Below are 11949 nucleotides of genomic sequence, written 5' to 3'. Positions count from 1 at the left end.
TCCATCCATCCATCCATCCATCCATCCATCCATCCATCCATCCATCCATCCATTTATTTTTTCTCCCCAGACATTCCTCTGTCCATCCATTTATCACCCTTTCAGGTGTTCAACCATCACCCAAAGCAACCATCTCCTTCCGGTCCCTATTTGGACATCCCTCCCTCCCTTTCCCTCCCTTTCCCTCCCTTTCCCTCCCTTTCCCTCCCTCTCTCTCCCTCTCTCTCCCTCTCTCTCCCTCTTTCCCTCCCTTTCCCTCCCTTTCCCTCCCTTTCCCTCCCTCCCTCCCTCCTTTCCTCCTTTCCTCCTTTCCTCCTTTCCTCCCTCCCTCCCTCCCTACCTCCCTTCCTCCCTCCCTCCCTCCCTTCCTCCCTTCCTCCCTCCCTTCCTCCCTTCCTCCCTCCCTTCCTTCCTCCCTTCCTCCCTTCCCCCATCCCTGTCCTTCTCATTCCCTGCATCCACACACACTATCTACATCCCACCTTTGGTCCTCCCTCCATCTCAGCTCCATCCATGCATCCCCACATTTCCCTGCATGATTGCACCAATTGCTCCTTCCCACCATCCCATTCCAACCTGCTATTGAGTAAACACTGACACTGGCATCATCAAAGCAACCACTGACCTTTGTAATGACATAGTGACTCTGTCATCCTCCATCATCATCATCATCCATCATGGCTCCGCCATCCATCTGACATCCATCATCCATCTGACATCCATCATCCATCTCTCCTCCCTCCAACACTCCCACCCATCCTCCACCCCAGAGGTGGGGAATTGGAAGCAGCTCAGGGTCGGAGTGATGGAAATGGGTGATGGATGATGAGGATGGAGGGGTGATGGATCAGTGGATGGGAGCTCCTGGGTGGCTTGGATGGATTGATGATGAATGCACAGGTGGCCAGATGGACACGTGTGGTTAAGCCTGTGGCTGGTTTGTGCCCTGGGTAAGGGTGGGGGTTTTGGGGTGGGGGTTGGGAGGTAAGGGCAGTTAAGGGGGATGGAGGAACATATTTAAGGACTGACTGAAGGAAAAAGGATGGGTGAAGGATGGAAGAATAATGGATGGAGGATGGATGGATGAGATTACGATGATGACAGGTGATGGGGCAGGTGGTTTGACAGATCCAATCAATGGTCTGATTACTGAATGATGCAATGGAGGGAGAAGCTAAAGAATCAGTTGTGGGAAAAGCCACATTGAAAGCCATGTGGTTGGATTGGATGGGTGGATGATGGATGCTGGAATGAATGGTCCAGGAGATGAAAGTGTGGATGGATGGAGTGATGGATGGATGGTGTAATGGATGGTGTGATGGATGGTTCAATGGACACGTGGATTCTCACACCCATCATCATCCCCTCTCCATCACAGATGCAGCAGTGCCAGAGGAGCTGCCCTTACCGTCAGAGGAGCCCCAACCTGAAGACCACAAACCTGAGCAGCCGCAAACTGAGCATCCCCAAACCGGGGCCGACCTGGAACAGGTGGCGCTGGGGGAGCTGAGAATCTCCAGTGTCACACCCAACTCTGTGCAGCTGCAGTGGAGTGTCCCTAAGGGCTCCTTCGACTCCTTCACGCTGCAGCACCGGGATGCCCAAGGCCAGCCCCAGGCCCTGGCTGTTGACGGTGGGTCTCGCTCAGTGACGGTGCCAGGGCTGGCCCCATCACGCCGGTACCGCTTCCACCTCTACGGGCTGCAGGGCAGGAAGAGGACTGATCGCGTCTCCATCGATGTTGTCACAGGTGAGGAGGAAGTTCAGTGGGTGTAAGGGTTGGGGAGATGGAAGTAGGGATAAAGAGACTGATGGAAAGATGGAGTAAAAGGTGGATTATGTATGGATGCCTGGAGGGTTGGATGGACTCACGAGCAGAAGGATGGACATGAACATCCTTGGATGCCTGAAGAAATGGATAGTGAAAGGATGGACGGAGGGCTGGGTACATGGGTGATAAATGATGGGGGTTATTTGTCAATAGGCAGGCAGGAAGTATCAATCATTGAGCGGATGTTTTCTGGGATTTGTGACTGCTCAATGGTGGATGGTGATGTGGAGGGGAAGGAGAGATGGGTGGAATTGGGCAGGGAAACTGGAGACAGCTTGGAGGTGGAGACATGGCTGGGACCATGGGAGGGTAGAGTGATGAAGGGATGGATGGATGGATGGATGGATGGATGGATGGATGGATGGATGATGGTAGATATTGGATAAATCAAGATGATGGATGACGTTGATTGTGACGATGATGAAGATGGTGGATGATGGCAGATGCTGGTCAGTAAGTCCATGGAAGAGTCAATGGTTGATTGGATGGGGCTGGGGTCAATGGGTGCTCAGTGACAGGTGAGGAGGGAATAGTGAGAAGGGACTGGGAGGAAATGGTGCATGATGGATAATGGATAGTTGGGTGGATGATGGATGGACATATGGATGGACAAACCGATGCCCATACCCGTCATTGTCCCTTCTCTGTCGTTGCTGCAGCTGACCCAGAGGATTTGCCCTCACCCTCAATGGACTCCACAACTGAGGCCTCCACAACTGAGGATCACCAAATTGCACATCCCCAAGCCAAGGGCCCCCCATCTGAGGCCCCCTCAGCACAGGCAGTGCTGGGAGAGCTGAAGGTCTCCAGTGTCACACCCAACTCTGTGCAGCTGCAGTGGAGTGTCCCTGAGGGCTCCTTTGAGTCCTTCATGCTGCAGTACCGGGATGCCCAGGGCCAGCCCCAGGCCCTGCCCATCGATGGAGAGTCCCACTCGGTGACGGTGCCGGGGCTGTCCCCATCTCGCCGGTACCGCTTCCACCTCTATGGGTTGCGGGGCAGGAAGAAGATTGACCGTGTCTCCACTGACATTGTCACAGCTGACAGGGAAGGTCAGAGGGTTGAGGGTGGATGGATGGATGGATGGATGGATGGGTAGATGAAAATGGATGGATGGATGGATGGATGGATGGATGGATGGATGTTTGGATGCCCATGCCCATCACCATCCGCTCTCCACTGCAGCTACAGCAGTGCCAGAGGAGCTGCCTCTGCCATCAGAGGAACCCCAAGATGAGAAACACCAAACTGAGGCCCCCCCATCTGCAACCCCCCCGGCGTGGGCAGTGCTGAAGGAGCTGAGAGTCTCCAGCATCACCCCTGACTCTGTGGGACTGCAGTGGAGCGTCCCTGAGGGCCCTTTTGACTCCTTCATGCTGCAGTACCGGGATGCCCAGGGCCAGCCCCAGGCCCTGCCCATCGATGGTGGGTCCCGCTCAGTGACAGTGCCAGGGCTGTCCCCGTCTCACCGGTACCGCTTCCACCTCTATGGGCTGCAGGGCAGGAAGAGGGTCTACCATACCTCCACTGAAGCTGTTACAGGTGAGGGGGATGGTCAGAGGAACAGATGAACATTCATGGTATGAATAGATTGAGGGATCATGACCATCTCATCTCTACCTGCCATCGATTACCCACAGACCCCAGCACCATTCAATCAATCATCAATGCTTCTACCAACCTATTGACCAGCAGCACCTGCCATCCTCCACTATCATTGTCATCATCCTCTTTATCTGTCATCCATCATCATCACCATCATTATTATCATCTTCCATCATGAAGAACTGAATGGTTGAATGGATTCTGGATTGCACTGTGAGTGGATTTCTTCCCAGGTTGATGGAAGAAGGTGGAGAGGTGAATGAGTGGTTGGATGGAATTTGGGGAAATAGAAATGGATGGTGCATTCCTTGTAGCAGGTTGGATGTCCTGAAGGATGGAAGATTGTCCATGGAAAATGGGGGGTGGGAGAGGTGAAGGCTTAAGTGGATGTAGAGAGAAAGAGTCGGAGAGATGACTGTGGGATTGGTTGGGGCATTGGGTTGCATGTTGGGTGGGTGGTGAGATGGATGGAGACATAGATAGATGAGTGGATGGATGGATGGATGGATGGATGGATGGATGGATGATGAATGATTGCTCATTTTGTGGATGATGAATGCACATTTGGATGGACATGTGGATGCCCATCACTCTTCATTGCAGCTGCAGCCAACTTGGATGAGCCAGCCATACCTTCAGAGGAGCTCCAACCTGAGGACCCCCAACCTAAAGATCCCCCAGTTGAGTCCCCCTCAACTGACACTCCCTTGGCACGGGCAGTGTTGCGGGAGCTGAGAATCTCCAGTGTCACGCCCAGCTCTGTGGGGCTGCAGTGGACTGTCCCCAAGGGCTCCTTCGACTCCTTCATGCTGCAGTATCGGGATGCCCAAGGCCAGCCCCAGGCCCTGCCTGTCGATGGCAGGTCCCGCTCAGTGACGGTGCCGGGGCTGTCCCCATCCCATCGGTACCGCTTCCACCTCTATGGGCTGCGTGGAGGCAAAAGGATTGACCACGTCTCCACTGACATCATCACAGGTGTGGGGGAAGGTCAGAGGGGTGAGGGTAGGTGAATGAAGGGATGAAGGATGATGGATGGAGGGATCAAGTGGTGGAGGAACATGTGGGTGAAGGAAGGTATAGAGAGGTACAGGAGTGAGTGGATGGAGGATGGATCAATTGACGAATGGATGATGCATGGAGGGCTCTTGAACTGTTTGGTTGGTTGGTCAGTGGATGGTGGAGGGCTAGATGGATGGATGGATGGATGGATGGATGGATGGAGGCTCTGGAGTGGTAGGGAGGGAGGGATGATGCATGGATGGTGACGTATGATGGATTGATGGATGAGGAGTTCCTGGGTGGGACGGAAGGTTGGATGATGGATGGACATGTGGCTGGACAGGTACATGTGTGGCTGAGCCCATGGCTGGTTTGTTCCTTGGGTGAGGGAGGAGCTGAGTGTAGGGATGTGGGAGTGAGGGGGTAGATGGAGGTTTGGTTTCAAGGACTTTAGTGAAAGGAAGAAGGATGGATGAATGGATGGATGATGAATGGATGATGGATAATGAGTAGATGATGAATGGATGAAGATGGATGATGGATGAATAATGGATGGATGAAGATGGATGATGCAAGATGTTTGTTGGGGCAGTTGGTGGTTTGGTGGATCAGGTTAGTGGTTGGGTGGTTGGATGATCCAATGGAGGGAGAGTTTAAAGAACCCATTGAAGGAAAAGTTGCATGGGAGAAATGTGATTGGATGGATGGATGGATGGACATTTGGATAGACACATGGATTCTCACACCTGTCATCATTCCCTCTCCATTGCAGCCACAGCCAAGCCAGAGGAGCTGCCCCTGCCCTCAGAGGAGCCCCAACCTGACGACCCCAAAGCAAAAGACCCCCAAACTGAGGTCCCCGCATCTGAGGCACGGGCAGTGCTGAGAGAGCTGAGGGTCTCCAGTGTCACACCCAACTCTGTGCAGCTGCAGTGGAGTGTCCCTGAGGGCTCCTTTGAGTCCTTCATGCTGCAGTACCGGGATGCCCAGGGCCAGCCCCAGGCCCTGCCCATCGATGGCGGGTCCCACTCGGTGACGGTGCCGGGGCTGTCCCCATCCCACCGGTACCGCTTCCACCTCTACGGGCTGCAGGGTGGGAAGAGGATTGACCGTGTCTCCACTGAAGCCATCACTGGTGAGGGGCTGCAGGGACTCCCCCAGGGCCTCTCAGGGAACAGAGCTGGAGTGGGGACAGGGCTGGGAGTGGGGCCCAGGGGGAGCTGGGAAGAACTGGGGAACTGGGCTGTACTGGGGGAGCCAGAGAAATGGGGGGGAACTAGGAAGCTCAGGGGGCCGGGGGCACTGAAGACTGGGGAATTCAGGGGAAAGTGGGAGCTGGAGGCAACCATGGATTGGAGGGGACTGGAGATTAGGAAGAGTGCAACACCTGGAGTGACGGATCAGCTGAGGACTGGGAGGAACTGGGAACAAGTAGGGGGACTGGCTAGAACTGGGGTAATGGGGGTCTGGGGTAATCTGGGGCCTGGGCGAAACAGGGCAGAACTGGGGAATGGGGGGAACTGGGGCGAACTGGGGCTGGGGTGGAGCTGAGGACTAGCAAAGACTGGGGGAAACTGGGCACTGGAGAGAATTTGGGGGGTACTCGGGATAGCTGTGGGGATCTGTGAACTGGGAAGGACTGGGGACTTAGGGGAACTGGAGGAACATGGGGATTAGTGATTGGGATGACTGGGGGCAATTTGGGAGCTGGGGGGATTGGGACAGCTCAGTGGGGGCTAGGGAGAACAGTGGGGAACTGGGACTAGAGGGGGAGTGGGAGCAACTGGGGGCTGAGGGTAATGGGGAGAAATGGGGGAAACTGGGAGCTGGGGGTAGCCAGAGGACTGTGGGGGACTGGAGATAAGGGGCAATGTAGCACTGAGAGCAACTGTCAGGAGAACTGGGGACTCAGGGAACTGGTGGAACTGGGGACAACTTGGGACAACTAAGGGGTGTGGGGAATTGGGGGAAACAGAAGACTGGGGTGAACTGAGGGCAACTGGGGACTCAGAGGCCTGGGGGCAACTGGGAGGGGACTGTGAGGCACTGGGGGAACTGGGTCTGGGAGGAGCTGGAGAGAACTGGGGACTGAAGGGACAGGGGGAAACAGATCTGGGGGAGATTGAGAACTGGGAATGGGGGTGATGGGGGGAAATTGGAGAATGGGGGGAAACTGGGTCCGGGGGATGGGATTGGGGACTAGGGTGGAGCTAGGGACTGGCGAGAACTGGGGGAAACTGGGGGGATCTGGGGATTGGGAGGGACTGGAGGACGCAGGTCTGGCAGGCATTGGGGGAAACGGGGGACTGAGGGGGACTGGGGGGAGAGAGTCTTAGGAATCTGGGGAAAACGGGGGAGCTGGGACATCTCCATTGGGCACAACGTGTGGGCGGGGCCGAGGGGCCCGCGGGAGGGTTTGGGGTGGCAGTGGGCAGGGGGTTGGGGTGGCAGCAGTGGCTTTTGGGGTATCAGTGGGGGATTTTGGGGTGTCAGCTGGGCCGCTTGGCGTGTCAGCAGTGTGTCCTTTCCCAGGCGCCCCAGGGACCCTCTGGGTGGGCTCTGTGTGGCCCCGCAGTGCCTGGCTGTACTGGGACCCCCCCCACGCCCCCCCTGATGGCTATGAGCTGGAGTACGGCCCCCCCGGGGGGCCCCAGCAGGTAACAGCCTCCCAAAGGAGCCTAAAAACCCGGGGAACACCCGGGGTGTCCCCCCAGTATCTCCTTGGGGGATCCCAGTACCTCCCTGGGAACCCCAATACTCCCTCAGGTATCCCAGTAACACCCCTGGGGACCCCAATAACACCTCAGGGTATCCCATTACCCTCCTTTGGGCACCCCAGTACATTTCCGGGGGACCCCAGTAATGCCTTTGGGCACATCAATACCTCCCCGGGGACTCCACTATCCCTCTGGGGTACCCCAATATCCCTCGTGTCCCCAGACCCTGTGGCTGCCTCCCGAGGCTACATCACAGCAGCTGTGGGGGCTAGAGCCAGCGGGACGCTATGGGGTGCGCCTGTGGGGCCGAGGGGGAGACCCCCAAACCGCCCCCCTCGAGGCCACGTTCGACACTCGTGAGTGGGGGGAGCTGCGGGGGCTGGGGAGGGATCATTGGGGGGGTGCACTTGGAACCCCGGGTCCTTGTGTGGGGGGTGGGGTTATTGGCAGGGGAAGCTGAGTCCCTTGGAGGGAGGGCTGGAGCTTTGAGGGGCACCTGGACCCCCGGGTGCTTTTGGGGGGAACGGGTGGTTCCGTGAGAGGGGCACACCCGGGGGCAGGGTTGGGTTATGTGGGAGGAGCACCCAAGCGCCTGAGTCCTTTTGGAGGAGGGGGGGTTATTTGGGGGGGTACACAACCGGACACTTGGGTCTTTTGGATATTGGTGTCCTGGAGTGAGGGGGCACCTGGATATCTGGGTCCTTTGAGGGAGTTACCTGGGGGGGTGCCCGGGTCCTTTGGGTGGGGGGTTGGGTTGATGGGCAGGGGTGGGTCCTTGAGAGAGGCACGCGGTTACCTGGGTCCGTTTGCGGGGGCTGGGTCCTTGGGGAAGGGGATGTCATTTGGGGGGGGGCGGGGGCCCGGGCTCCCGGGTCAGTGAGGCGGGGGATACTCGTTGTGGGGACTCAGGGACTCACCTGTACTCCTGGGTTCTTTTTTGGGGGGAACTGTGTCCTTTGGGGGGACAGTTGGACCCCTGGATCATCTGGGGGCAGCTGAGATCCTGGGGGGGTGGCACCAAGACACCTGAGTTTCGAAGGGAGACATTGGAGGGTGCCTGTGTCCTTTTGTGAGGGTTGGGTCCTTTGTGGGGGGTGAACACTGGGGGTGCGGGCTGGGTCCTGGCGGGGCGGTTACTGGGTGGGGAACACCCGACCCCTGGGTGCTTTTGGGGGGAGGCTGGGTCTTTGGGTGGGGCACCCGGCCCCCTGGGTCCCTGGATAGGGGTGGAGCTGTTACTGAGTCGGGGGTTCTGGGTCCTTTCGGGGAGGGGGCACCGGCACCCCGAATCCCCAGAAGCCTCTGGAGTGTCTGAGGGGTCCCCCCGTGCCCCCCCAGCCCCTCTCCCGCACCCGCACCCCCGGGACTGCACCGAGGAGCAGCTGAACGGGCCGGGCCCCTCGCGGGAGACCCTCATCTTCCTCCGCGGGGACCCGGCCCGGCCCCTCAGGGTCTTCTGTGACATGGAGACGGACGGCGGCGGCTGGCTGGTGGGACTGGGAGCACCGGGGGCTCTAGGGGGAGGAGCTTCTACAGGGAGTTATAGGAGGCTATAGGGAGTTCTGGGGGGGAAAATGAGGGGCTTTGGGGGCAATAGGGGGTCCTGCAGGAGAACCAGGGGGTGTTGGGGGGCATTGGGAAGGTTGAGGGGTGATGGGGAGGCACTGGGAGGGGCTGGGGGCCTTCTATAGGGTTTATGGGAGGGAAATGGGGGTATGGGGGCGTCAGGGGCGTTTTGGGGTGCCCCTGACTTCCCCTCAGGTGTTCCAGCGCCGCCAGGACGGAGGAACCGACTTTTGGCGGGGGTGGGAGTCGTATGCCCGCGGCTTCGGCAACGTCAGCGGCGAGTTCTGGCTCGGTGAGGGAGGGCCTGGGGAACCCTGGGTGATTGGGGGGACACTGGGGCTCAAGGGACATCCATAAAAATTCGAGGGGACGTGGGGCCAGCGGAGGCACTCCGAGGGTTTTGGGGGATGGAGAAAACTTTGAGAAAAGCCAGCTCCTGGGGGGAGCACCAGGGGGGACTCGGTGGGCCCCCAGAACATGGGGGCTCCCCAGGAATCCGAGGGGGGGACTCGTAGGACCCCGGGGAGGTCCAGGCAGTTGGGAAACAGGTTTTGGAGTGCAGGGAACGAGGCACTGACTCAGGAATCCGGGGGGGTTCGCCCAGGGGTCTGGAAGGACTCGGGGGGAGGTCATTCAGGGGGGTCCCAGGAGGTTCTGGGGCCCAAAGGGTCCTGGAAGGACTTGGAGAGTCTCCAGGAGTTTCGGGAGGGGAGGGGCGTCCAGGAGCTCCGGGGGGGGGCTCGAGGGGTCCGGGGGGCACTTGAGGGGTCCCCAGGCGTTCTCGGGGTGCCGGACGATTTTGGGGCGCAGGGAACGAGGCGCTGCACGAGCTGACGGCCGCGGGCCCCACGGAGCTGCGCGTTGACCTGCGCACCGCCCGCGACTCCGCCTTCGCGCTCTATCGCGACTTCGCTGTCGGCGGCGCCGAGGAGCGATATCGGCTCAGAGTGGGGGCGTTCAGCGGCACCGCCGGTGCGTGGGGCGGGGCTCGGGGGTCCCTGGGACGTTGGAGGGGTCTGTGGGTCCTGGTGGGATTTTGGATCCCTGGGGGTTTTGGGGCCCACTGGTTGGCAGGGGTCTGTGGAGTCCCTGGCGGATTTGGGGGTCCCTGGTGGGGGTCTCTGGGGCGTTTTGGAGTCCCTGGGGGTCTCGGGGCTTCTGGTGGGTTTTGGTGGTTCCTGGTGGGTTTGGGGGTCCCTGAGGGCGCTGACAGCGCCCCCCGCAGGGGACGCCCTCTCCTACCACTCGGGCAGCCCCTTCTCGACAAGGGACCGGGACTCTCGGGACCCTCGGGACCGCCGCGACCCCTTGGGGCGCCCCCGGCCACCCCCCTGCGCCGTGGCCTACGGGGGCGCCTGGTGGTACCGCAACTGCCACTACGCCAACCTGAACGGGCGCTACGGGACCCCCCGAGACCACCAGGTACCGGGGGAGGGGGTGCCATGGAGTAGGGGATTGGGGGTATGGAGGGTCTGGGGGGCCTTTGCAAGGTGCTATTGGGCGTTTTTAGGGGGCTGTAGGAGTCTTGGGGGGCTATGGGAGTGGATAGGGAGGTCTAGGGGGCCTTTGGGGGGGCAGGGGGTATATGAGGGCACCTGTGGGGGGTCTGTGGGGGTTCTATGGAGGTCTCTAAGGGTCCATAGGTGCCTATGGGGGTCTATGGGAGTCTGTAGGGTTTCATAAGGCTCTGTGGGATACAGGGTCCGTGGGGATCTATATGGTCTCTGGGGGTCTGTGGAGATCTCTGAGGGTTCATGAGTGCCCATAGGAGTCTATGAAGGTCTGTGGGGTTCTATAGTGTCTGTAGGGTCTATAGGGATGCATAGGGTTTGTAGAGGTCTGTGGGGCCTTACCAGAGTCTCTGGAAGTCTTACAGGGGTCCTGACCCCCCTCCCCACAGGGCATCCACTGGTTCCCTTGGAAAGGCTTCGACATCTCCATCCCCTTCACCGAGATGAAGCTGCGGCCACAGCGTGGTTGAGGGGGTCCCCTGAGTACTAGGGGGTCCCAGGGTCTAGGGGGGACCCCTGGGTGCTGGGGGGTCCCAGGGTCTGGGGGGCTCTCTGGGTGCGGGGGGGTCCCAGATGGGACTTGGGGAGGCTCAAAGGTGAAACTTTTATTGGGGGGTAATAAAAGCTGATGTGACTCCCCTGTCCTGTGGTGAACTGGGGTGGGAGAGAGAAGGGAGTCAGGCCAAGGTCATTCCAGGGTCAAGGTCATTCCCAGGGCGACTAGGGGCAAGGCAGCTCCAAACGGTCCTTGTGGTTCTGGTCCCAGTGTCCACTGAAGTGCTGGACCTGATCTCCCCACTGGCCCTGGGGATGGCGAGATGTCCCAGCCTGGGCAACATGAAGTTGTGGGCAAGGATGGGGTGGGGTGGCTCATCCAGGGAAGCCAAAAATAGAGGTCATTGAGTCAGGCAAAGCAAGTCCCTGGAACTGGAGCACCCTGGGTGTCCTCCCAAGACTCAGAGATGGATTCGGATCGTGGTCATGCCATGCTCGTCTCCTGGTCATGGTCATGTTGTGGTCATCTCATTGTCACAGGCATCTCATGGTTGTGTCGTAGTCATCTCATGTCACGATCTCATGGTCATCTTCTTATCACTATCATGTCACACTCATTTAATGGTCATGGTCTTCTCATAGTCATCTCAAGGTCATTCAGCTCCTGACCTAGTGAGGGAATTCAATCCCTGACCTAGGTGTGGGGGTTCTGTCCATGCACAGCCACTTTCTGTCCCAGGGTCATGGATCCCTTCCAGCACCTCAGGATTTCTGGGGTCTTTTATCCCAGATGAAGAGACATGCCCTCAACTCGTGACATCAGGAAAGGCTCCAGCAGTTGGGGCTCCATAAGCAGCCAAATCTCACTGGAGTGCATGGCCTGGGGTCCCACCAGCACTGTTCCAGAGTCAGGGATGGGATTTGCTTGGAAAGGTGCTGGCACAGGTCCCAGGCAGCCACAGCTGCATCTGTGCCCAACCCTTATAGGGACCCCATGTCCTGACGGGTTCCTGCTCCAGGAGGGATCTTGAACTGGGCTCCAGCCTGGCCCCAGCCTGAGGGTCACACCCTGCTCCAGGGCCGGTGCTGGGCCGAGGGCAGGACAGGGCCATCCCTGGTGGCAGGGCGCTGCGGGAGCTGTGTCCCAGTGCCAGCCCAGTCTGGAGCCAGAGCCCTGCTGGGGGCAGAGCCCCTGGGACCCCCGTGTGGGACAGCTCAGCAGAGC

At 59.0% G+C, this 11949-nt stretch overlaps 1 protein-coding gene across 1 annotated transcript in view; it reads left to right on the top strand.

Annotated features, from left to right (window-relative positions):
- The window catches only part of LOC121660634 (tenascin-X-like), a gene marked incomplete at its 5' end in the record, with an annotated part of 12891 nt that extends 1571 nt beyond the window's left edge, over positions 1–11320 (top strand). The window contains 12 exons of the mRNA XM_042020044.1: positions 1379–1750; positions 2491–2883; positions 3017–3373; positions 4040–4411; positions 5208–5570; positions 6968–7092; positions 7376–7508; positions 8491–8642; positions 8914–9010; positions 9529–9690; positions 9944–10140; positions 10619–11320. Coding sequence (XP_041875978.1) covers positions 1379–1750; positions 2491–2883; positions 3017–3373; positions 4040–4411; positions 5208–5570; positions 6968–7092; positions 7376–7508; positions 8491–8642; positions 8914–9010; positions 9529–9690; positions 9944–10140; positions 10619–10699 — 2804 coding nt within the window. The remainder of the gene's footprint in view (positions 1–1378; positions 1751–2490; positions 2884–3016; positions 3374–4039; positions 4412–5207; positions 5571–6967; positions 7093–7375; positions 7509–8490; positions 8643–8913; positions 9011–9528; positions 9691–9943; positions 10141–10618) is intronic.
- Positions 11321–11949: the final 629 nt, after the last annotated feature.

This window comes from Corvus kubaryi, unplaced genomic scaffold (genome assembly GCF_017639235.1).
Source record: "Corvus kubaryi isolate FWS band 111438036 unplaced genomic scaffold, C.kubaryi_AGA036_p1.0 36726, whole genome shotgun sequence".
Lineage (NCBI taxonomy): Eukaryota > Metazoa > Chordata > Aves > Passeriformes > Corvidae > Corvus > Corvus kubaryi.
Note: the sequence above shows the minus strand (reverse complement) of the source record. Positions and strands in the feature narration are given on the sequence as shown.